The 26,058-nt window shown below is 39.0% G+C and overlaps 1 protein-coding gene across 1 annotated transcript in view; it reads left to right on the top strand.

The window, feature by feature from the left end:
* SLC16A9 (solute carrier family 16 member 9) overlaps nucleotides 1–26,058 on the top strand; it is a 79,820-nt gene that overhangs the window by 19,454 nt on the left and 34,308 nt on the right. Inside the window, exon 2 of the mRNA XM_047762310.1 lies at nucleotides 20,539–20,770. Within this exon, the coding sequence (XP_047618266.1) occupies nucleotides 20,575–20,770 (196 nt within the window). The 5' untranslated portion in view covers nucleotides 20,539–20,574. The remainder of the gene's footprint in view (nucleotides 1–20,538; nucleotides 20,771–26,058) is intronic.

The raw sequence follows: 26,058 nt of genomic DNA, 5'->3' as shown, positions 1-26,058 counted from the left end.
GGCTAGGGGTCTAATTGGAGCCGTAGCCACCGGCCTACGCCAGAGCCACAGCAACTCAGGATCTGAGCTGTGTCTGCAACCTATACCACAGCTCACAGCAATGCTGGATCCTTAACCCACTGAGCAAGGCCAGGGATCGAACCCACAACCTCATGGTTCCTAGTTGGATTTGTTAACCATTGAGCCACGATGGGAACTCCAAGTGTATGTATTTTAAACAAAACCAGAATGTCAGCATACATTCTGTTTTATAATCTCTTTTCCTAACAACATATGATGAACATTCTTCTATCATTCTAAGTCAGTAAATGTGTATCTATTAAATTAGTTTAAACTTGTAAAAAGGAGAAAAAGTCATGCTCTCCTGAGATGGTCTAATTATTCTGCTCTTTTGTTTTGTAAACTTTTGATTCTTTGGAGAGAGATGCTGCTTTTCCATAACCTTTCCATTCACTTAGGCACATTAGCATGGCAGAGGGTTTTTTTTCTTTGAATTGTTTGATATATTTTCTTTTTTTTCCTTTTTTTTTTGTCTTTTTGCCTTTTCTAGGGCTGCTCCCACAGCATATGGAGGTTCCCAGGCTAGGGGTTGAATCGGAGCTGTAGCCACCGGCCTACGCCAGAGCCACAGCAACGGGGGATCCAAGCCGCATCTGTGACCTACACCACAGCTCATGGCAACGCCGGATCCTTAACCCACTGAGCAAGGCCAGGGATCAAACCTGCAACTTCATAGTTCCTAGTCGGATTCGTTAACCACTGTGCCACAACGGGGAACTCCTTGATATATTTTCTTATACTACTTTCTCCTATTTTCATTAAAAAAGCACATAAATGCATGTAATCATCTTTTAAATTTTGTAGGCTAGACTGATCCCTTTCTGCATTTTTATCCCAAACATTATATAGAAAATCAAGAAATTAACTTTTGCCATGGTCATCACTCCTAGAAGAACTTCTGCCTTTTTTTTTTTTTTTTTTAATTTTTTTCTTTTTAGGCCCTCACCTACAGCATATGGAAGTTCCCAGGCTAGGGGTCGAATCAGAGCTGCAGCTGCTGGCCAACACCACAGCCATAGCAATGCAGGATTCAAGCTACCTCTGTGACCTACACCACACTGCAGCTCTTGGGATCCTTTACCCATTGAGTAAGGCCAAGAATCAAACCTGTATCCTCACGGACACCGTGTTGGGTTCTTAACCCGCTGAGCCACAACAAGAACTCCAAATTTTTGCTTTTAATTCTGTTTGACACCTAGTTGTGATAATCAGTAGAGATTAGGGAGGCTGAATAAGCTTTGTCCTTGAAACTATAATGACAGGATAGAGCTAAAAAGACAGCGATTCTGGCTGTTGCCCTGGGGTGGGTGGGCTCCAGGCAGAGAGTTTGCACTTACTCCCTGTTACATCTTATCCTCTTTCCTCCCTCATCTGTGCCCTTCTTCCAGTGGGACAGAAAACAGGGCAGTTGGTCAGAAGGTGTTCTACCCTATAGGGGAGTGATTCCCTGGTGCATGTTAGCATGGCAGGAAGAGTCAAGTTCCACCCCTGAGCAGGCTGGTAATGGGACATGGCATCAGATATGCTTAAAAGCTTCCCAGATGAGTGCATTCAAGGTCAAGAACACTGTGATGGGGCAGCCATTTTTGGAGTGTGATTATGGATGTCCGGGGACAGAATCTTTGGGTGACTTTTTAAAAATGCAAATTCTGGGATTCCTAACACATTAAAACTGCATAGGCCTTGAACCTAAATCTTGAAACCAAATCTTACTTGTAAATACCAGTTTGGAATCATTCCAAATTGTAGTCTGCCAATACCAGATCTTGATTCAAATGTTCTAAGTATTAAGAAATAACTAAAGATCAAGAAGTCTTAGAAGAAAGACTTAGAAATGATACAGTAACTACTTGCTGTAGAATTCAGCTGTAAGTAACTGGGAACTACTTCTTAAAAAGTGGCTAATCAAATTAGCAAAAATCTCTTATAGTTGTAAACCAATAGCTAATATTTAGCAAATTGCTTTATTGTGTGCTAGGCGCTGAGCTTTGCACTTTAAATTCACTATTTGAGTTCCCTTGTGGCAAAGTGGGTTAAGGATCCAGTGTCACTTCACCTGCTTGGGGTGCCACTATGGTGTGGATTCGATCCCTGGCCCTAGAACTTCCATATGTGTGGGTGCAGCCAAAAAATCCTCCCCCAAACAAATTCACTATTGTCCTATTTCACAGAAAACTGAGACTTAGAGCCATTAAGTAGTTGGCTCAAAAACACATGGTAAATAGCATAGACTGGATGGGAACCCAGATATCCATGCAATTACAAAGCTCATGATCTTAACCATTACTCAGTGCCTACCACTGCGGAACCAGATCCTAGAAAAATGTCTCCTCTTCCTCTCTCTACCCCATCTTTTATGGTAAAATGAAGAGGAATAAAGGGAAGCTCTCGAGCTTAACTTGCTCCAAATCATTTTCTTTACCCCCTTCAGTATGTACTCAAAGCAGCCAAAGATCGCTGGCGTTTACTTCAGAAACCTGATTTATGTTTTATTTTCATTGCTTAGATTCTTTTGTTATGATGTGTAGTCATTCCCGCGCTTGAACAGAAGCTGTTTCTCCTTTACTTGAGGAGCTGCAGTAAAAACATAATCTCCTGATTTTAGTGCCCTCGTTTAAACCTGTTTCTGAGTTAAAAGTCTGGGTGCGTGTGTGTTGGGAGCTGTGTGGACACGGGTGGGGAGGAGCACCATTAGCCTGGGGGAGGGGCCTCACATTCATGCAAGGCCTCAAACAGATATTGCTGTTTTTATCTCCAAATCAGGCCGTGTATACTGTCATTGCAAGTGTATGTGTGTTTAAAGTGTTAATTATTTTTCATATAAAATCAGCCTTTTTGATGTATAATTTACATACAGTAAAATCCAAGTTAAGTGTACAATGTGATGGGTTTTGACAAATATATTCAGTTGGAGTTTTGCATTAATTTTTAATTTTTTCATTATTTATTTACTTTTTGGCCACATCCATGGCATATGGAAGTTCCTGGACCAGGATTCCTGCTGTGGTGATAACACTGGATCCTTAACCTGCTGAACCCCCGGGGAATTCTGCATTAATTTAAAAAAGTTTTTTTTAATTTTTTGCTTTTTAGGGCCACACCTGCGGCACATGGGAGTTCCCAGGCTAGGGTTCCAATCAGAGCTGCAGCTGCTGGCCTACACCACAGCTACAGCAACTCCATATCTGAGCCATGTCTGTGACCTACACCACAGCTTACAGCAATGCCAATCCTTAACCCACTGAGCAAGGCCAGGGATTGAACCTGCACCCTAATGGATACCAGTCAGGTTTGTTTCCACTGAGCCACCACAGGAACTCCATTTTTTAATAACAGTTTTATTAAAATATAATTCACATACCTTTTATAACTCATCAATTGAACATGTACAATTTGGGATTTCCTGATGTGGCTCAGTCATAACAATGTTGACACTTTTGCCGCTGGTAACTGTAGACGTTGCACTTTCCACTCCTCAAACATTGTAGGGTGGAAGTACTTAAGTTGGAAAGTAAAAGTGGAAATGGAATAATAGCCATGATAGAAAGAAGACCTAGGAACAGGCATTATTATACATCTTTTTTTTTTGGTAGTGTCTTTTATTTTTAAATTTTTTATATTAAAGTTTAGATGATTTACAACGTTGTATCAGTTTCAGGTGTACAGCAAAGTGATTCAGTTATACACACACACCTACACATATATATATATATTCTTTTTCAGATTCTTTTCCCTTATAGGATATTACAAAATAAGAGTTCCCTGTGCTATGCATTAGGTCCCTGCTGTTTATCTGTTTTATATATTGCAGTGTGTATCTGTTAATTTCAAATTCCTAATTTATCTCTACCCCCTCTTTCCCTTTTGGTAACCAGTTTGTCTTCTATGTCTGTGGGTCTATTTCTGTTTTGTATAAAAGTTTATTTATACTTTTTTTTTTGGCTGCGCCCATGGCATGCTGAAATTCCAGGGCCAGGGATTGAAACCACACCACAGTATTGACCAATGCCAGATCCTTAACCCGTTGCACCACCAGGGTACTCCTGTATTATTTTTTAAGATTCCACATATAAGTGGTATTATATGATGCACAACTTAACTACCTTGTTTATGCTTGTCTCCTATTCAATGAAATTTAATTAACTTATGTTTAAACTATGAGCATTAGTATGTACTAGTTATATTTATTATATATGTTTACCTCTATTTTAATAGAATTCCCAAAGGATTTGCTTATTTTCATTTTTATTAGAACTCCCAAAGAATGATTTTTTTTTTTTACCTACATTTTTATTAGAATTCCCAAAGAATTTTTTCCCCTAATCCCCAGAATCTCTTTACCCAAACTATGGTCCTAGAAAATGAATAGGTATATGTTTGGATGGACAAAAAGCACAGTAGAGAAAGAGCAATATTAACACAAGAACTACTCTGCAGAGCAGTCCCGCCTTTTAGTTTATGAAATGTGTTACCTATATTAGAGTCAAGTCTAGCAGCTTTCTGCATGTGTTTTGTTTTGACAGCTTTATTGAGATAAAATTCACATGTGATAAAATTCACCCATTTATTGTGTACACTTGACTGGATTTTATTCAAGAGTTGTACAGACTGTACCACAATCTGCTTTGAAGACATTTAAAAATAATTGTAGGAGTTCTCACTGTGGTGCGGTGGGTTGTGTTCCTTTGGAAGGGAAGTGCGGGTTCAATCCCTGGCCTGGATTTCTGGGTTAAAGGATCTGGTGTTGCTGCAGCTGTGGCTCAGATTCAATCCCTGGCTGGGAAACTTCCATATGCTGGAGGTGTGGCCATAAAAAACCCTCAATAATAATTGTAAACCATTTTCATCACCCATAAAGAAACCTTGTCCTTCTAACAGCCATGCCACATTCTTGCTCCTCAAACTGTTTTCCAAAGTGGCTACAGCTTTTTCATCCCCACCAGCAACATGAGAAGGTTTCAACTCCCTACCTCCTGGCCCATGGTTTAGAGCCTCCCACCCAATAAAATTGGCATTAATGTAACTGAAGGAAGGTCATGAAACCCAGTATGACTTAACCTTTTGGCACTGGAAGTTCCCATTGTGGCTCAGTTGGTAATGAGCCCAACTAGTATCCATGAGGATGCAGGTTCAATCCCTGGCCTCCCTCAGTGGGTTACAGATCTTGAGTTGCCATGAGCAGTGGTTAGGTGGCAGACAAGGCTCACATCCCGAGTTTTTATGTCTGTGGTGTAGGCTGGCAGCCACAACTCTGATTTCACCCCTAGCCAGGGAACTTTCATAAGCCGCAGGTGTGGCCCTAAAAAAAAAAAAAGACAAAAAAAACAAACCAAACCAAAAAAACCCTCATTTTTGGCACTTCTCATGGATACCTAGATCCAAGACGAAATCAACTTGGAATCAACCATTTTTCCCCCCTAAGATGGAGTCACATGATCCTAGGCTCTCAATTACCATAAAGTGCTAATTCAGTACCAGAAAATTTAGTAGTGATTGAGATTCAAATAAAAATTTGCTGTTTTTACTTACTTCTATAATTCAAGTAAAAAAAAAAAAAGTCTACCTAGGTATCTTTAAAGATATTTAAAGATAACTTTAAAAAGGAGTTATTAGAGAACTATTATTGTCAGTGGACCAAAGGCAAGAGGCAACTGTTAACCCAAGATAACATCAAATGGTTGTAAATCACTTTGTATTAGGCAGAAAATAGTACAGAATGTTTGAATACATTTCATGGACAGAAAGCTTCTGTGTCAACATTACGCATTCGGAAATGTCAGATACACAATTCTGACGTCCTGTATCCGGGAGAATAGAAATTTTCAGCCATGGTAGACTTGAGGAAATAACAAAGAATTGGCATCATTTGAACAGAACTGAATGCTAAGACATTGGAGCTTAAAAGTTTGCCATGAGGGAGGGAAAATATACTTTCACCAACAGTCCTTTTCATTTGCCAAAGGAAATATCTTGGAATTTACCTAACTCTCCTTCCCCTCTAACAAGACAAATTCTAGTTTTAGGAGAGCCTTTATATTAATGACAATCTGATTTTATTGAATAATAATATCTTATGGTTAGGTTTATTTCATGCCCTCCTTTCTTCTCCAAGGGAGGTTTGTAATAGATGGAATATACTTAATTTTTTTAAAAAGGTAACTATAGTTTTTCTTCATTAGGAATTTTTATAAATACAATAATTTTAAAATTTAATAGTGTTTAATGCTTACCTTCAACTTACAGTTGTGATAAAATATTGGCTATATAACCTGCATTGTACCATTCATCCTTGAGCCTATCTTGCACCCAGTGGTTTGTACCTCTGACTCCTCCACCCTATATTGCCACTCCTCCACCCTATATTGCCACTCCTCCACCCTATATTGCCACTCCTCCACCCTATATTGCCACCCCCCCCCCCCCCCCCACCCCCCCCGCACTGGTAACCACTAGTTTGTTCTCTATATCTGTGAGTCTGCTTCTTTTTTGTTCTATTAACTCATTTGTTGTATTTTTTAGATCTCACATATAAGTGATATCAAACATTATTTGCCTTTCTCTGACTTATTTAACTTAGCATAATACCCTCCAAGTCTATCTATGTTGTTGGAAATGCAGAAATATTATTTTTTTATAGCTGAGTAGTATTCCATTGCATACATTGACCACATCTCCTTTATCCATTTGTTGTGCTGATGGACACTTATGTTGCCTTTATACCTTGGCAGTTGTAAATAATGCTGCTATGAACATTTATGTGCCTGCATCTTTTTCAAATTAGTGGAGTTTTTTGGATATATACCCAGGAATGGAATTTCTGGGTCATATGGTAGTTCTATTTTCAGTTTTTTGAGAAACCTCCATAACTGTTTTCCCCAGTGGCTGCAACAGTTTACATTCCCACAAACAGTGTAGGTTGGTTCCCTTTTCTCTGCATCCTTTCTAACATTTGTTATTTGTGTTCTTTTTGATGACAGCCATTCTAAGGTGATATCTTATTGTGGTTTTGATTTGCGTTTCCCTGATGATTAGCAATTGAGCACCTTTTCATATGCCTGTTGGCCATCTGCATTTCCTCTTTGGAAAAATGTCTATTAAGTTCTTCTGCCCATTTTTAAATCAGTTGTTTGTTTCTTTGATGTTGAGTTGTATGAGCTGTTCATATGTTAGATATTTATCCCTTATCAGTCATATCATCTGCAAATATATTCTCCCGTTCAATAGATTGTTTTGTTTTGTCAGTGATTTCCTTTGCCATGCAAAAGTTTTTAAGTTTAATCAGGTCTCATTTGTTTATTTTTGATTTTATTTTGTTTACTTTAGGAGATGGATCGAAAAAAATATTGCTTCAATTTATGTCAAAGGGTGTTCTGCCTATGTTTTCCTCTAAGAGCTTTATGGGATATGGTTTTACCTTTAGGCCTTTAATCCATTTTTGGTTTTATTTTTCTAGAGAATGTTCTAATGTCATTCTTTTACATGTAGTTTTCCAGTTTTCTCAGCATCTCATATTAAAGAGACTGTTTTTTCTCCATCATATAGTCTTGCCTTCTTTGTTGCAGGTTAATTGACAATAAGTGTGTAGGTTTATTTCTGGACTCTCTATTCTGTTCCATTGATTACATGTCTGTTTTTATGCCTGTATCATCTCTTTTGATTACTATAACTTTGTAGTATAGTCTGAAATCAGAGAGCATTCTTCTGCCAGCTCTGGTCTTCTCTCTCAAGATAGTTTTGGCTATTCAAAGTCTTTTTTTTTCCCCACAAAAATTTTGAAATTATTTTTTCTTGTTCTATAAAAAATGCTGTTGGCATTTTAGTAGGAGTTGCATCAAATGTGTAAGTTGCTTTGGGTAGTATGGTCATTTTAACAATGTCGATTCTTCAAATTCAATAACATGCTATATCTTTCCATCTGTTTGTGTCATCTTCAATTTCTTTCATCAGCACCTTACAGTTTTCAGAGTACAGATCTTTTGCCTCTTTAGGTAGGTTTTTTTCCTTTGCATTTTATGCTTTTTGATGTGATTAGTGGCATTGTTTCCTTAATTTCTCTTTCTGATATTTCATTGTTAGTGAATAGAAATGCAATAGCTGTCTATATATTAATTTCATATCTTACAACTTGACCAAATTGATTAATGAATTATAGTAGTGGCATCTTTAGCAATTTCTATTTATAGTATCATGTCATTTGCAAACAGTGACAGTTTTACTTCTTCGTTTCCAATTTGGATGCCTTTTATTTCTTTTTCTCCTTTGATCACCATGGCTAGGACTTCCAAAACTATGTTGAATAAAAGTGGTAAAAATGGGCATCCTTTTTCTGTTCCTAATCTTAGAGGACATGCTTTTGGCTTTTCAATGCTGAGTACAATGTTAGCTGTGGGTTTGTCATATGTGGGCTTTATTATGTGGAGGTATGTTCCCTCTCTGCTCACTTTCTGGAGAGGTTTTTTTTTTTTTTATCATAAATGGATGTTGAATTTTACCAAAATCTTTTTCTGCATCTATTGAGATGACCACATGTTTTTCATTCTTCAATTTATTAATGTAGTCTATCACATTAATTGATTTGTGGATATTGAAGAATCCTTGCATCCTTGGGATAAATCCCACTTGATCATGGTGTTTGATTCTTTTAATGTATTAGTGGATTTGGTTTGCTAGAATTTCATTGAGGATGTTTGCATCTATGTTCACCAGTGATATTGACCTATAGTTTTCTTTTTTTTTTTTTTTGTGGTATCTTTGTCTGGCTTTGGTATCACAGTAATGCTGGCCTCATAGAATGAATTTGGGAGTGATTTTTTTGGGGATAGTTTCAGAAGGATAGGTGTTAAGCCTTCTCTAAATGTTTGCTAGAATTCACCTGCGAAGCCATCTGGTCATGGACTTTTGTTTGTTGGGAAGTTTTAAGTTATGGATCCAATTTCATTACTGATAATTTTTCTGTTCATAGTTTCTATTTATTCCTGGTTCAGTCTTGGGAGATTACACCTTTCTAAGAATTTTTCCATTTCTTCCAGACTGTCCATTTTATTTGCATATAGTTGTTTGTAGTAGTCTCTTAGGATCCTTTGTATGTCTGTGGTGTTTGCTGTAACTTCCCCCTTTTTTCACTTCTGATTTCATTATTTTGGGTCCTCTCCCCTTTTTTTCTTTATAATTCTGGTGAAAGTTTTGTCAATTTTGTTTATTTTTTAAAAAGAATTAGCTTTTAGTTTCATTGATCTTTTCTATTTTTTTGTTTCATTTATTTCTGCTCTGATATTTATGATTTCTTTCCTTCTACTTACTAACTTTGGATTTTGTTTGGTCTTCTTTTTCTAGTTCCTTCAGGTGTAAGGTAAGGTTATTTATTTGATATTTTTCTTGTTTCTTGTGTGAGCTTGAATTGCTATAAAATTTCCCCTTAGAACTGCTTTTGCTGCATCCCATAGGTTTTTGGATCTTTGTGTTTCCATTTTCATTTTTCTCTAGGTTTTTTTTTTTTTAAATTTCCTCTTTGATTTCTTCAGTGATCCATTTAGTTGTTTAATATTGTTTAGCCTCCATGTATTTGTGTGGTTTTTTTTTTCTGTAGTTATTTCTAGCCTCTTAGCATTGTGGTCTGAAAAGATGCTTGATATGATTGCAATTATCTTAAATTTCCTGAGGCTTGTTTTGTGGCCTAGTGTGCATCTATCCTGGAGAATAAAAAGAATGTTTTGTGCTGTTTTTAGATAGAATGCTCTATATCTAATTAAGTTCATTTTGTTAAATGTGTTACTTAAGGGCTGTGTTTCCTTATTGACTTTCTATTTGAATTATCTGTCTATTGATTGAGTGTTAAAGTCCCCAACTATTTTGTATTTTGTATTGATTTCTCCTTTTGTATCTATTAATAGTTGCCTATCATAGTGAGGTGCTCCTGTGTTGGGTACATGTATATTTACAGTTGTTATGTATTCTTGGATTAATCCCTTGATCATTAGGTAGTGTCCTTCTTTGTCTCTTGTAATAGTGTTTTATTTTAAAGTCTATTTTTTCCTGCTACGTATTTATTTGTCTATAAGTATTGCTTCTCTGGCTTTATTTTGATTTCATTTGCATGGAATATCTTTTTCCATCCACCCCTTTCAGTCTGTTTGTGTCTCTAGATATGAAGGGAGTCTCTTGTAGGGAGCATATATACAAATCTTATATTTGTATCCATTCAGTCACTTTATGTCTTTTGGTTGGCGCCTTTAGTCCATTTACATTTAAGGTGATTATCACTATGTACGTTCTTATTGCCATTTTGTTAACAGTTTTGGTTTTGTGTTTGTAGGTCTTTTTTTTTCCTCTCACTTCTTTTGTTCTCTTCTCTTGCAATTTGATGAATTTACTGTTATGTATAGATTCCTTTTGCTTTTTTATATGTATATCTATTATAGATTTTTGGTTTGCAGTTACCATGAGGTGTTTGTATAGCACTATACACACACACACACACACACACACATATGTATATACATGTATATATATGTGTATGTTTATATATATATATGACTGTTTTAAGTTGCTGATCTCTTAATTTCAAATGCATTTAAAACCCTGCATTTGTACTCTCTTCTTCTCATGATTGCTGATTTCAATATCATATTTTACATTTGTTTTATGTATCCCTTAACTGCTTATTGTGGATATAGATGATTTTACTACTTTGTTCTTTCAAACTCCCTACTAGTTTCATGAGCAGGTGATTTCCTATCTTTCCTATATCTTTGCCTTTACTGGCAAGCCATATTTCATAATTTTCTTGTTTCTAGTTGTGGCCTTTGATTTTCTGCCTAGACAAGTTTCTTTAACATTTGTTGTAAAGCTGGTTTGGTGGTGCTGAACTCTTTTAGCTTTTGCTTCTCTGTAAAGCCTTTGATTTCTCCATCATATCTGAATGAGAGCCTTGCTGTGTAAGTATTCTTAGTTATGCTTTTCCCTTTCATCACTTTAAATATATCATGCCACTCCCTTCTTGCTTGCAGAGTTTTTGCTGAGAAAATCAGCTGCTAGCCTTATGGGAGTTCCCCTGTATGTTTTTGGTTGTTGTTTCTTTTCCATGCTGCTTTTGATATGCTCTTTATTTTTAATTTTTGTCATTTTGATTATATTATATCTTGGTATAATTCTCTTCTGTTCATCCTATATGGGAGTCTCTGTACTTTGTGGGCTTAGGTGTCTTTCCTTTCCCAGGTTAGGGAAATTTCCAGCTATTATGATTTCAGATATTTTCTCAGACCCTTTCTCTCTCTCTGTTCTCCTTCTGGGACCCCCTATAATGCAAATATTAGTGCATTTTATGTCTCAGAAATCTCTTAAGGGCATTCCCATTGTGCCTCAGTGGAAATGAATCTGACTAGTATCCATGATCCCTGGCCTGGCTCTGTGGGTCGGCCATCCAGCTTTGCTGTGACTTGTGGTGTGGATTGCAGATGTGGTTCAGATCCTGTGTTGGTGTGGCTGTGGTGTAGGCTAGCAGCTATAGCTCTGATTTGATCCCTAGCCTGGAAACGTCTGTATGCCATGGGTGCGGCCCTAAAAAAAAAAAAAAAAAAAAGTCTCTTAAAACTGTCTGCATTTCTTTTCACTCTTTCTTCATTTTTCTGTTCAGCAGCAGAGATTTCCACTACTCTGTCTTCCAGCTCACTGATCTGTTCCTCTGATCATTTAGTCTACTGTTGATTCCTTCTACTGTATTTTTCATTTCAGTTATTGTATGCTTCATCTCTGTTTGGTTGGTCTTTATGTTTTCTAACTTTTTGTTAAAAACTTTTAATTTCTTGCTCTGTGCATCCATTCTCCTCCTGAGTTCTTTCATCTTTATGATCATTACTCTGAATTCTAACTTGAGTAAATTGCCTGTCTCTAATTGGTTATTCTTATGGGATTTTATCTTGTTCCTTTATCTGGAACACGTTCCTCTGCCATCTCATCTTGTCTAGGTTGCTATTTTTATTTTTATGTACATGGTAGGTTAGTTATGTTTCTCAAGTTTGAAGACATAGCTGTCTGTAGGAAATGTCCTGTGCTTTCAAGCAGCACACTCCCCTCTCATCTCCCAAGCTATATGCTCTAGAGATTTCCCCCAAGAGGGCTGTATTGGTGCTTCTGTTGTGGCAGGGCGACTATGTATGTGGTCTAGTAGGCTTGGTTGGCCCCCAGCCCCACTGGTTGCCAGGCCCTGCCTTGTGCGGTGGCGGTTGGTTGCTTGTTAGTGGGGTCTGATCACAGGCAGCTAACTGCAGAACCTAGGGGGCCCCAAGGCTAGTGCTGGCTCACTGCTGGGCAGAGTCAGGGTCCCAAAGAGTCCAGGGATGATGCTTGCTCACTGGCAGGTGAAGCCAGGTCCTGGGTTAGTGGCAGGCAGAGCTGGTTCCTGGACTCTGGCCACAGAGCCAGAGATCCCAGAGCTTATTTCACATCATTGAGGTGAGGAGGAGGTGTTCCTGACATAGTTGGATATGGGGTCCAGTGTGTCCTTAAATTTGTGTTGGTCTGCTAGTGGGCAAGGCCAATAGCCAGATAGGGTAGGGTCTGGCCAGCTCTGAGCAGGCTTGGTCTGCAGGCCATAAGATTATGATTTTATTGCTTCTGGTACTTGCTTCCCGGTGAGTGAGGCTGGCCTAGAGGCTAGAGCAGGCTTCCTAGAGGGAAGGACTGGTGCTCGCCCACTGGTGGGTGGCTGTAACTTGGCCCTCTGGTGGGACAAAGACATGTTTAGGGGCATGTCTAGAGGTGACTGTGGGCTCAGGAAGTGTTTAGGGAGCCTCTCTGCTGATGGGTGGGAATGTGTCCTGCAGGCTTTTTGGTGGAACCAGATCTTGGCACTAATGAGCCAAGATGGAAGCCACTAGCATCAGTAGAATGTTCTCAAACATTTATGCCATCAGTGTGTGTGTCCCCAGGGTCTGTCACAGCCTCCCCGCCCTGACCTCTCCAGGAGATTCTTCAAGACTAGCATGTAGGTCTGGCTCAGGTTCCTATCAAATTGCTGCTTTCGCCCTGGGTCCCAGTGCATGTGAAATTTTGTGTGTACCCTTTTAAAAGTGAAATCTCTATTACTCCCAGTCCTTTGGGGCTGCCAAAGTTAAGCCTTGCTAGCCTTCACAGCCAGATGCTCTGGGGGCTTGTTTCCTCAGTGCAGAACTCCTGGGCTTGGGAGCCTGATGTGGGGCTCAGAACTCTTATTCATAGGGGAGAACCTATGCAATAGAATTATTTTCCAGTCTAGTCGCTGACCTGGGGGTATGGGACTTAATTGTGTTACAAGTCTGCCCTTCTGCCTGTCTCACTATGGTCCCTTCTTTATGTTTTTAGTTGTAGAAGATCTTTTCTGGTAGGTTCCATTCTTTCTCATTGATGATTGTTCTGCAGATAGTTGTGGTTTGGGTGTGCTCATGAGAGGAGTTGAGCTCAGGGTCTTTCTCCTCCACCATCTTGACTGCTCTATGCAATATATTTAAATTTTAAGTTAAAGATAAATACACTGAAATTATAAGTTAACATTGATTTTACGGTATTCTGTCAGACACTGTACCATGACAGTGTCACAGTTGCTCCTCAAATTGTCTTTCAAAATGTCTTCTAATTTTGAGTTTTATAAGCTGTCTTGCCATGCAGAGTCTGAATTCGTTAACACAGGTTACAAGATTTCAAATTCTTGAATATACTACAATGTATATGTTTCCTAGAAGCATATTTTTATACAGTTATATGAATTAAAGCCTAAACTTTAAATATACTCATGCAACATTGGTCCAGATAAAACAACATGTTCTGGTACTTACTAATCTTGCTATTTTTTTAGGGGGAAAAAAATCCACCACTTAGATAAAATGAATGGATTATTAATGCCAGGATTTATCACCTAAGGTGTGAAAAGAATTCTGTTTTGGGGCTATAAGCACAGGCTTCTTGAGGCACTTTCTTCTTATATTTCAATGGAGGGTGCGGTCTTTCTAATCTTGTTTTCCTCTGTGAGACTTAAGATCTGCCCTCTTCATTTTATACCAAACCTATCAGGACTGATTCCACACCCATGTTTTGTTTATGTTAATCATCTTGCCTGAGCCACTTTTTCATAAATCTCTACATTGTTCTTTCTTTTCCCCCTTCTTTTTATGGCTGTACCTGTGGCATTTGGAAGTTCCCAGGCTAGGGGTCAAATTGGAGCTACAGTTGTTGGCCTACGCCACAGCCACAGCAACACCAATTTTGAGCTTTGTTTGAAACCTACACTGTAGCTCATGGCAATGATGGATCCTTAACCCACTGTACAAGACCAGGATCGAACCTGCATCCTAATGGATACTAATTGGGTTCCTAACCTGCTGAGCCACAACAGTAACTCCTCTCCATTGTTCTTTAGAATCAGCCTGCCTCATGAGGCCTTCCTTTCCTGCTTCTGCCTTGCTTGCCTTCATTTTCCTCTGACTCCTAAACATTTAATATCCATCCACCTCTGTGGTGCTCTGTCTCATCTTCCTAATGGAGTTACAAGCGTCTCCATGTCAAGGGTGATGCCTTACATTTCTAATTTCCCTTGGTACCTAGTGCAATATAATTTATATTGAAAGCGATCAAAAAACTTTTTTTTTTTTTTTGTCTTTTTGCCATTTCTTGGGCCGCTCCTGCAGCATATGGAGGTTCCCAGGCTAGGAGTCCAATCGGAGCTGTAGCCACCAGCCTATGCCAGAGGCACAGCAATGTGGGATCCGAGCCGTGTCTGTAACCTACACCACAGCTCACGGCAACGCCGGATCCTTAACCCACTGAGCAAGGCCAGGGATCGAACCCAAAACCTCATGGTTCCTAGTCGGATTTGTTAACCACTGAGCCACAATGGGAACGCCTCAAAAACTTTTTGAATGAAAATCCCTTTTTTTTGTTTTTTGTTTTGGCTGTGCCCGTGGTCTGCGGAGCTTCCTGGGCCAGGGATCCAACCTGCGCCACAGCAGTAACCTGTCACTACAGTAACAACAACAGATCCATAACCTACTGCACCACCAAGGAACTCCCTGAATGAAGATCCCATTTTTATAAAGCTTGCATATCTCTAAATATTAGGACAAATATGCTTAGTGGAAATTTTCAGTTAATTTAGGCTGCTGCTGCTTTTTTTTTTTTTTTTTTTTTTTTTTTCATTTTTGGTTGCCATGTAGCATATGGAGTTCCTGGGCCTGGGATCAGATCTGAGCCACAGTTGTGACCCCAGCCAAAGCTGCAGCAATGCCAGATCCTTAAGCCACTGTGTTGGGCTGTGGATCGAACTTGCATCCCAGCACTCTCAAGACTCCACTGATCCTTTTGTGCCACAGTGGAACTCCTAGACTTTTTATTTAAAAGAATGTGAGGGAAAATATTTTATCATTTTGGATCATAAGCTGTGAAGGAGGGTTAGTAAGTGAAGTTTTTGGAAATAGAAATATGGCATGGCTATGTTTCCTATATTTTGTGGCCATAGACTCTACTCCTAAGCTTAATCTTTGGCCTAAATAGGATCAAGTAGGGTATGGATAGTTAAAATAATAAACTTGAAATTATGCATACTCACATGCTTATTCTGTTTCACTTAAAAGAAACAAATACCAGCTAACTTTATAAAATAATTTACTAGGTTAGCTCATAGAATGAAATGGAAGGCTGGAGAAACCAGGCTTGGGTATCCTTAGGAATCCAAGGTTGTAGGATCTGAGACTGGGTTTTTTTAATGCACTGCCCCTGGGATCAATAAACTCCAGATATTTTTCTTTTATTAGACTCTTTCAGGATCCTGGGAGAGAGGTCCTACTGGTCTTGCTTGAAGTAGGTTCTACTCTGTGGGTCAAAATCAAGGAACCTTGATGAGCAGCCCATCAACCATCTACCCATGAGGAAGACCCATGTGCCCCAAAGGAAATTGGGTACTATTGCAAAAGGGAGAAAGTAAAGGCTAGTCTATTTGTGAAATCACCTTACAGAATATAGAATATCAGAGAAATAGCAGAACTATAGAGAGACCTCTAAGGGGTAGTGGAAATGGCAGGAGAAAGGTGTTGCCCCGACAGAAAACAAGAAATCACTAAGTGGTATTTTTCACCATGTTCTATTGAGACAACATATATCTCAAACAATGAGCCAGTTAAAAAGGTTAGAAGCTGTTAGCCAACTCTTTATAAAAACTCGTCTTTCTAGTCCATGTTGATGTATGTGGGAGCTTTGTATTTCAAAGTTTTTCTCTCCCAAATATTTACTGTGAGAAGTAGTTCTCTGGCTCCTGTCTGGCATGTTGAAATGTCACCCAAGGCAAGACAAAGCAAAACAAGGCAAGGCAAAGGTATTTGGTGTATGAAGCCATTTCTGTCTACTGCAGTTTGAAAACTGGCAAAGGCAATAACGTCTCACTCTTTTCCTCCCCTTCCTTGGCCCTGCAGAAAATACTGGCTTTGTTTGTGCTTGTGATGCTTTGCCTTGGTAAATGTGTACTTTTCCTGGAGTGCTGTAACTTGAAGGTTTATGTTAAGGACAATCTCTTATGCTTATGTTTTTACACAACCTCTTAATCTCGTGAGGTGTTTAGCTATTGCTATCATATATTATTTACTTCAGGGAATTAAAACTCTCTTTTCTTTAAAAGATATTCTGAATGGGAATTCCAAAGTACTACTAAATTCTCAGTAGGAGGAACAGAATTAGGTTATTTACTTTTACAGTGGGGTAGGTAGTAGAGGGAGGAAACTTCTGATGAAGGGGTATATCTGATGACTTCAAAACATGTTAATAATTGGAAGTGGGGAGTATTCTGTCTGCTGACACAATCAGGTGGCCTGAGAGAAGTGGATTTTAGACTCTGCAGTTTTGTACACAAACTGTAACATCTTTCAGTTTTCAGTTATGACATATCAAAAGTAAATTTGTACAGAAGCCTGTGGCAGGTAGTGACGTGATTTTTGCCCAGTGCTATGAATGTCAGTGTAAAGAAATTCACTGAAGCCAGGTAAATTAATGGGTGTAACTAGGACTCTCTTAAGCTAGCCAAGTGCCTAATTATAGATGTGCATGAATGGATGAATGATATTCCTACCGTCTAGTTATTATCTGATGAAATCACAGCCAAGAGGATGGTTTGGCAAAGCTTCAGGCAAAGAAGACTCGGCTGAACCTGCCTGTAAACCTGGCATGGTGAAGAGAGATGCGAGGTGAAGATTTAGTGGGAGGCCCTGTTGGGAGCAGGAAGTTCAGGCCTTGGGTCTCTAAATCTATTGCCATGTAAAATGTCTCAAAACTTAGAAACAATGTTTTCAAAATTTTTTTCCAATATCACTTTGACACCAAAACCTAGTCAAAATTAAAAGCAATATTAGATCTTAGTTCCTGCTGTGGCACAGCGAGTTAAGATCTGACGTTGTCTCTGTAGTGGCATGGCTTTGATCCCTGGCCTGGCACAGTAGGTTAAAGGGTCCAGTGTTGCTGCAGCTATGGCATAGGTTGCAGCTGTAGCTCAGATTCAATCTCTGGCCCAGGAACTTCCATATGCCATGGGTGACCCCACCAAAATAGATTTCACTAATGAATTTAAACCTCATCCCACAAAGACTGACATAATCAAAATAGTACCATGTTCTAAGGAAGATTTAGTCCACTGATTTAATGATGACTCAAATATGGATTTTATTACATTAAAAATTAAAAGGAGAAAATCAGTATCATCTCCCTATGCACTGGAAATGCATTTGAGAAAAACATAATAAATATTCATTATAATAACACTCAAAAGTAAAAACTTTTCCCCCTAACTCTTTGAAACATATCTAAGTCTCAGAGGCAGTACCTTGGCACTTGAAGGCATTCCCATTAAAGTTAAGAACTAAACAAAGAGGGATACTTTTATTATTTAACATTATTCTGGATGACTTGTTCCATGTAAAGACAAAATAAAGAAATTAGAAGCATAAAAATCCAAATAAGGGGGTAAAACTATTCACTCTTTGTAGTTGCGTAACTGTGTTTTACTATGTATTGTATATATCCAAGTGAGTCATCCAAAAACCTACTGCAATCAACAGGTTTTATAGCAAGGTAATGGAATCCAAATTAACATACAGGTATCAATAGCTTTTACATGTACTAACAGAAGACAAATCAAAGGAATAAACTCAATTATAATATTAGCAAAAAGGATAAGATATCTAAGAATAAAAACGTTGGGAAAATCTTTAAACTCTAAGAAAATAAAGGTAGACTTGAACAAATGGAAAAATATGAAATGGAAGATAGAAAAATGCAGCATCATAAAAGAAGTATTTTTCTTAAATCAACTTCTAATTTAACTCAGTGCTAATGAAAACACCATGAGGTTTCATTTGTTTTTTGTTTTCTTTTTTGGCTGCCCTTTGGCCTATGGAGTTCCTGGGCCAGGGATCCAAGCTGCAGTTGCAACCTATGCCACAGCTCTAGCAAGGCCAGCTCAGCTCACTTTACCAACCTGGGGATAGAACCTGAGTACCTGCCACTGCAGACACACCATAGATCCCAATGCACCACAGTGGGAACTCCTCAGATTTCTTTTAGAACCAAACAGACTGATTCTGAAGTTCATAGAAAAAAGTAAACAAGAAGAGCCAGGAAAAATATTGAAAAGTTGTACAATGATGGAGAGAGAGAGAGAGGAAACTCTTCTCATTGGAACTTAAAATATATTAAAAAGACTTAAAAAAAAAAAAAAACCCTTAGTAGTTAAACTAATGTGGTAATGGTGAATGAATAGACAGATCAGTGGAACAGAAAAGAAAATCAAACGCATGTACTCGAGAATTAGATAGGAATTACAAATGGTTTTCCACCTATGAAATGACACACATCATTCAGAAAATGCTGAGAAATGCAAGTTAAAACTACGAGACGCTGTTTTAAAGCCAACAGATTGGCAAAAATCCAGAAGTTTCACAGCACAGCCACTGTTGCTGGGGGTCATATAAATCATCCCCTAAAGTTAATTTGCTAATACTAAATATAGTATTCATTAATGTACATTTGTAATTGACTCAGAAATTCCTGACATACACATATATGCAGAAAGATAGATGTGTATGAAAGGTCATTCACTGCAGTGTTGTTTTTCATTAGAAAGCCAAAGGGACTGGTTTAAGTATTAAGAATTACTGGAACACAATGTAGCAGAAAGAAAGGAATGAGGAAGGTTACTATCCATTGATGTGAAAGATCTTCAAGGTATTTGTCAAGTGAATACAAAAAGCAAGACACATACCAGTGTATGTTACATGCTCTGTTTTTGTGTAAAAAATTAAGAGAAGTCTTCATTTGAGTTGGCTTAATGTATTCATAAATTAATTCTAGGCGTTCCTGTCGTGGTGCAGTGGTTAACGGATCCGACTAGCATCCATGAAGTTGCGGGGTTCGATCCCTGGCCTCTATCAGTGGGTTAAGGATCCGGCGTTGCCATGAGCTGTGGTGTAGGTCACAGACACGACTCGGATCCCGAGTTGCCGTGGCTGTGGTGTAGGCTAGTGGCTATAGCTCTGATTAGACCCCTAGACTGGGAACCTCCATATGCTGTGGGTGTGGTCCTAAAAAGACAAAAAAAAAAGAAAAAAAGAAATCCCTGTCCTTAGCCCAACATGCTTACTTCTCCTGCTGCTGTCTGTTCTCTTCCTTAGAAAGAGAGCACTTTTAATAAACCTCTTGCTTCCTGGGGAACTTAGTGTATGACAAGAAACCACCCAACTTATGAGTGGGGGTGAGACCTGGGGAATGGGGGGCAAGTCCTAGAAAGAGATTTTTTACTCTGTGCCTTTTTATAATTAAAAAAAAATTTTTTTTGGAAATGTGGATATATTACTTATTCAAGTCATAAATTTTATTTATTTATTTATTTATTATTATTATTTTTTTTTGTCTTTTTGCCATTTCTTGGGCCGCTCCCGCGGCACATGGAGGTTCCCAGGCTAGGGGTCTAATCGGAGCTGTAGCTGCCAGCCTCTACCACAGCCACAGCAACGTGGGATCCGAGCTGCATCTGCAACCTACACCATAGCTCATGGCAACGCATGATCCTTAACCCATTGAGCAAGGCCAGGGATCCAACCCGCAACCTCATGGTTCCTAGTCGGATTCATTAACCACTGAGCCATGATGGGAACTCCCTCAAGTCATAAATTTTAAAGTTAACTTGATATGTCTGTGATCTTTTATCCTTTTCTTTGTATATTTATGGAGAACTTTTTCAATGTTTGAATTTAGGAGGAGGTATTTTTAATCTAAAATACTGTGCCTTGAAGTTCCCTGGTGGCCCAGCCAGGTTAAGGATCCTGTATTGTCACTGTAGCAGCTCAGGTCACTGCTGTAGAGAGGGTTTGATTCCTGGCCTGGGAAGTTTTGTGTTCTGTAGGCTCTACCAAAAAAATACCATGCCTCCCTACTCTCTAAATATGCTTTTCTTTTCTTTTTGTTTTTGCTTAGGACCTCCAAAGGAACACTTGCTGATCTCACATTACGATGGAATATAAAAAGTCCCCTGATGGAGGCTGGGGCTGGGTAATTGTGTTTGTCTCCTTCTGTACTCAGTTTTTGTGCTATGGATCTCCGTTAGCTGTTGGCGTCTTATACGTAGAATGGCTGGATGCCTTTGGTGAAGGGAAAGGAAAAACAGCCTGGGTCGGATCCCTTGCAAGTGGAGTTGGCTTGCTTGCAAGTAAGTGGATAAATTTCTTCTCTTCATTCCTTAGGCATTTATGTTTGCTGCATCATTAACATTGTGCAAGACATAGGAGGCTCTTTGTTTTCAAAAGTATAACCCAGAGTGCTGCCTTCACTGAGGTTATCAACCGTTCTCTCACTGTAAGAAATCTGTGTGAAAATACAAGAATTCCAGGGGATATTCAATCATTCATTCATTCGTTTCTTTATTCATTTATTTGCTGTTTATTTACTTTGTGCCAAGCAGTATGATGCATGCTGGGTATGAAAGGCTGAACAGCAACCACATCATTTCTGCCTTTAAGAGGCTCACAGTCTAGTGAGACACATATGTTATGAGTAAGAAAGATACAGGGGCAGGGCAGTGGTCCAGATAAGTCCAATGAGTATTGGTGATCAAAGGACCAAATGTTCAGCAGCCCTGGGAACAGTTCCTCTGTGATTCATGATTACTCCTCTCTGATTCAGACGTACCTTGATCAAATTGTATGTCCGACATTTATGTCACCTTCATAAGAAAAATTTGATACAGCAAAGGGTAGTCCCATCTCACAGTGATAATGCTATTAAGGATTTAAATACAGTGTAATATGCATATGATGTGTTATGTGACCTTCATATAATGTCTCCAGAAGTAATATTCTTGATACACATTTATCAAGTATGGTACAATCGTGATTCTTATTGTCAGAGAACGCAGTAGAGGGGCTTTTTTTAAGGGTTAAAATCACATGCACTTCAGTTTCTGGAGGTATTGTTTAAATGCTGAAGTAATATTTAGTGGTCATAAGTCTAACTTACTTGGAACTAGTTAAGAACAGACCTGCTAAGGAGTTTCCTGGTGACCTAGTAGTTAAGGATTTGGCATTGTCACTGTTGTGGCTCGGATTTGATCCCTGGCCTGGGAACTTCTACATGCCTTGCTTACAGCCAAAAAAACCCCCCAAAATACAACCAAAAAACAGAGTACTAAGACATAGCCCTGGAGTTTCTTCCTGCACTGTGAACTTGACATGATTTGTTGAGCAAATCATAGTCTGTATTTTTATGGAGGAAAAAAGGACATTGAATGTGGTGATTTATAAGGTATTTTTCAGATCTAACATGATATCCAAACGAAATGCTTTGGCCATTCCTTCTTTTGAAAATGTTATCTTTCCTGATCACTAAAAGGGACTTTTTAAAAAACAAAACAAAACAAAACTGGTTGCTTCCAACTGATGTATTACCTTGTTAAATTAAAAATAAGACTTGAAAAACAATGCTGGATCATCTGGTCATGTCAGATAAGATAACCAAACATAACTAAACAAATGAATTATAAGTTCAAGAAAAACAGGAAATGTTTGCCAAGATTTGTTTGGAAGAGTTTTTCAAAATGTGGATTGTTTGTAAAGCTGTCAGTGTACAAGTGGATGATGGTTGATAGGTTTGAGAGTATAATTTTTAGAAAATTATCTGGTGAGAAGAGAATTTTTTTTTTTTTTGCCGTAGTCTTGGCATGCAGAAGTTCCTGGCTAGGGATTGAACCCATGCCACAGCAGTGACAATGCCAGGTCCTTAACCTGCTGAACCACAAGGGAACTCCCAAGAAGAGAGGAGAATTTTTTTAAAAGATCTTTAAAAATTAAAGTTGATTTACAATGTTATGTCAATTTTTGCTGTAGAGTAAAGTGATCCAGTCATACATATGTATATTTGTGTATATATATATATATATATATATAGCGTATATACATAAATATATATATACACACACACACACATTCTTTTTCTCACCTTATCCTCCATCATGTTCCATCACAGTTGACTAGATAAAGTTCCCTGTGCTATACAGCAGGATCTCATTACTAATCCACTCCAAATGCAATAGTTTGCATCTACCAACCCCAAACGCCCAGTATCTCCTTCCCCCTCCCCCTTGGCAACTACAGGTCTGTTCTCCATGTCCTTGAGTTTGTTTCTTTTCTGTAGTTAGGTTCATTTGTGCCATGTATTAGATTCCAGATATAAGAGATATCATATGGCATTTGTCTTTCTCTTTCTGACTTACTTTACTTAGTATGAGAGTCTCTAGTTCCATCCATGTTGCTGCAAATGGCATTATTTTGTCTTTTTTATGACTGAATAGTATTCTGTTCTGTATATATACATTTTCTTAGTCTTCTTTCGATGGACATTTAAGTTCTTTCTATGTCTTGGATATTGCGAATATTGCTACAATAAATATAGGGGTGCATGTTTTCTTTTTCAATGAACATTTTGTCTGGATATATGCCCAGGAGTGGGATTTTTGGATCATATGGTAGTTCTATATTTAGTTTTCTGAGGTACCTCCATACTGTTTTCCATAGTGGTTGTACCAATTTACATTCCTACCAACAGTGTAGGAGGGTACCCTTTTCTCCACAGCACTCCAGCATTTGTTGACTTGTTAATGATAGCCATTCTGACTGATGTGAGGTGGTACCTCATTTTTGATGACTTTAAAAGTCATCATTTCTATAAGCAAATACAAAGTTAAACAGAAATGCAATTACCTTGCATTTCAAAGGGTAATTGAAATGCTAACCTCCATTAGCACATACCTGGAAAATAAAGCTCTTTGTGGCATCTGTCCAGGTAGGACTTGAGGGTTCAGTAAAGTTGAGATTTTCTTAGAGATGGGTTGAGCATTGGTGGTTAGAGCTGAGGCTGGCACTCTGAAAACTGAGCTGCAGCTCTTCTCTTTCTCTAAGTCCCTAGGTGGACAACCAGTTTGTCTCAGGGGCCACAAGCAGTCCCCTTCACTTCTAGACAGGGCCAGCTGCATAATTTGCAAGCCCAAGTGCAAAATGAAAATGCAGGGTATCCTGTTAAAAGAATTAAGAATTTCAGAGTTCCTGTTGTGGCTCAGTGGGTTAAGAACCTGACATGGTGTCTGTGAGGATATAGGTTTGATCCCTGGCCTCACTCAGTGGGTTAAAGATCTGGTGTCACTGTGGCCGTGGTAATAGGCTGGCAGCTGCAGCTCTGATTTGACCCCTAGCCCAGGAACTTCCATATGCCACAGGTTCAGTCATTAAAAGGAAAAAAATTAAGAATTAAGAGTGTCAGCATCAGTGGAGCAGCAGTCCAAGTGCATGGCCCTTCTCAGAGCTGAGCCCTGAGTAACTGCACTGGTCATGTGCCCATGAGCAAGCCCTTCTTTTCAGGCTGGAGAGCGCATCCCAACCAAAGTCAGAGAGAACGTTGGGCTGAAGTCAGAGCTCATCCAAGTCCAGTGTCTCCTGCCATGTAGCTGAAGGAGCCTGTACAAGTCACCTATCTTCAGTGTCTTCAGCTAGATGAGGAGACACTTGGACCAGCTTATCAAAGGTTTTGAAGCTAAGCAAAGAATATGGAGACCAAAGGGTCCTAGAACAAGGAAGCCATGAGAAAAAAATGATGGCTGGAGACCTACTGCTTATGAGTGTCTGTGTGTGTGCACTTTAGTGTCTACTGAACAGATGTGATGTTGGCCTTCCTTGGCTCTTCTTTTAAAAGTTTTTTTATTATAGTTGATTTATAGTGTTCTGTCAATTCTCCTTTGGCTCTTTATAGTGTAAATTAAGGGACCAATCCTGAAAGCTGTGGTAACACAGTGTTCGCAAGAAGTGTCTATAGTGTGTGAGCCATATTCTTCTGCCTGGTTGATAATTTAGTTCTGAATAGAAAGAACAGATCGGTACTACCTTGGAAATAGGAAAAGGAGATCTCATGATGGTTATCAGTGACTCTTAACCAAGGAGATCATTAGAATCATCTATAGAAAAAGTTTCAGTGCATAAATGCCTGGATTTGTCCCTCAGACATTCTGATTCAGTTAGTCTATAATGAGGCCTATCTACGTGAATTTTTTTTTTTTTGTCTTTTTGCTATTTCTTTGGGCCGCTCCCGCAGCATATGGAGGTTCCCAGGCTAGGGGTCCAATCGGAGCTGTAGCCACCGGCCTACGCCAGAGCCACAGCAACACGGGATCCAAGCCACATCTGCGACCTACACCACAGCTCACGGCAACGCCGGATCGTTAACCCACTGAGCAAGGGCAGGGAACGAACCTGCAGCCTCATGGTTCCTAGTCGGATTCGTTAACCACTGCGCCACGACGGGAACTCCTACGTGAATTTTTTTTAAGCCTCCAAAGTGATTTTCATTTGGGAACCACTGCTAGCTCAAGCCCTCTCTACTTAGATTTCAACCTCGCACTTTTTGATAATTCTCCAATGTACAATTAGCTTTGACTCATTTTCATCTTTTCTTTTTTGGCTGCCTCATGGCATAAGGAGTTCCTGGGCCAAGGATCAGATCCAAGCCCCAGTTGTTACTTACACCACACTTACATCCTTAATCCACTGTGCCAGGCCAGGGATTAAACCGGTGTCCTGGCGCTGCCAAGACACTGCCGATTCTGTTGTGCCACAGTGGGAACTCCTGGCTTCAACTTCTTTTTAAAAGAAACTATAGGTTTCTGTTGGAATGTATCACTGCTTATTCCATGTAAATTATGACAAATAAGTTGTATCCAGTAGTGCCAGTTAATGGTGAAAAAACACAAGAATGGACATATTTGCATAATTTCTGGTAAAAATTAATTTAAATATATTTATATGTATGATTATATATATATATATATATATATATATATATATATTGTAAATGGCTGCTCCCATAGCATATGGAAGTTCCTGGGCCAGGGACTGAATCTGAGCTGCAGCTGTAACCTACACAGCAGCTGTGGCAACACTGGGTCCTTTAACCCACTGCGCCAGGGCAAGATCAAATCCACACCTCAGCAATAACCTGAGCCCCTGCAGTTGGATTCTTAACCCACTGGGCCACAGCAGGAATTCCTGTTTGTTCATCTTTAAATTGGAGATAATAAAGGTACCTACCTTATGTGATTATTATGTAGAATAATTGAAATGGTGCTTGGTATATGGTAGGAACTCAACCAATATTAGTTATTGGAGAACAAGCATCACCCACCAATAAAATTATTCTCCCAGGCAATTCCAGCCAAACTGTAGAACCTGCAAGAGAAAGAGACTTTGTCATGAAAGACAGAGACATTTCTATGAAAATAAGCAGGAGGGAGAGCTGCAACTCTGTCAAGATTGTACCCATGCATCGGGAATTTAAAGGCCCACACTTTGTCTTTAGCAAAGCTAGGTTTTGGCAGTAGCTCAGAATACCATATTGAAACTGTGAAAAGACATGCAGTTCTTAACTTTACACTCTCTATAATCTCCATTCCTTCTCTTT

Source organism: Phacochoerus africanus, chromosome 15, assembly GCF_016906955.1.
Source record: "Phacochoerus africanus isolate WHEZ1 chromosome 15, ROS_Pafr_v1, whole genome shotgun sequence".
Lineage (NCBI taxonomy): Eukaryota > Metazoa > Chordata > Mammalia > Artiodactyla > Suidae > Phacochoerus > Phacochoerus africanus.
The sequence above is the reverse complement of the archived record's forward strand: the minus strand, read 5'-3'. Positions and strand labels throughout refer to the sequence as shown.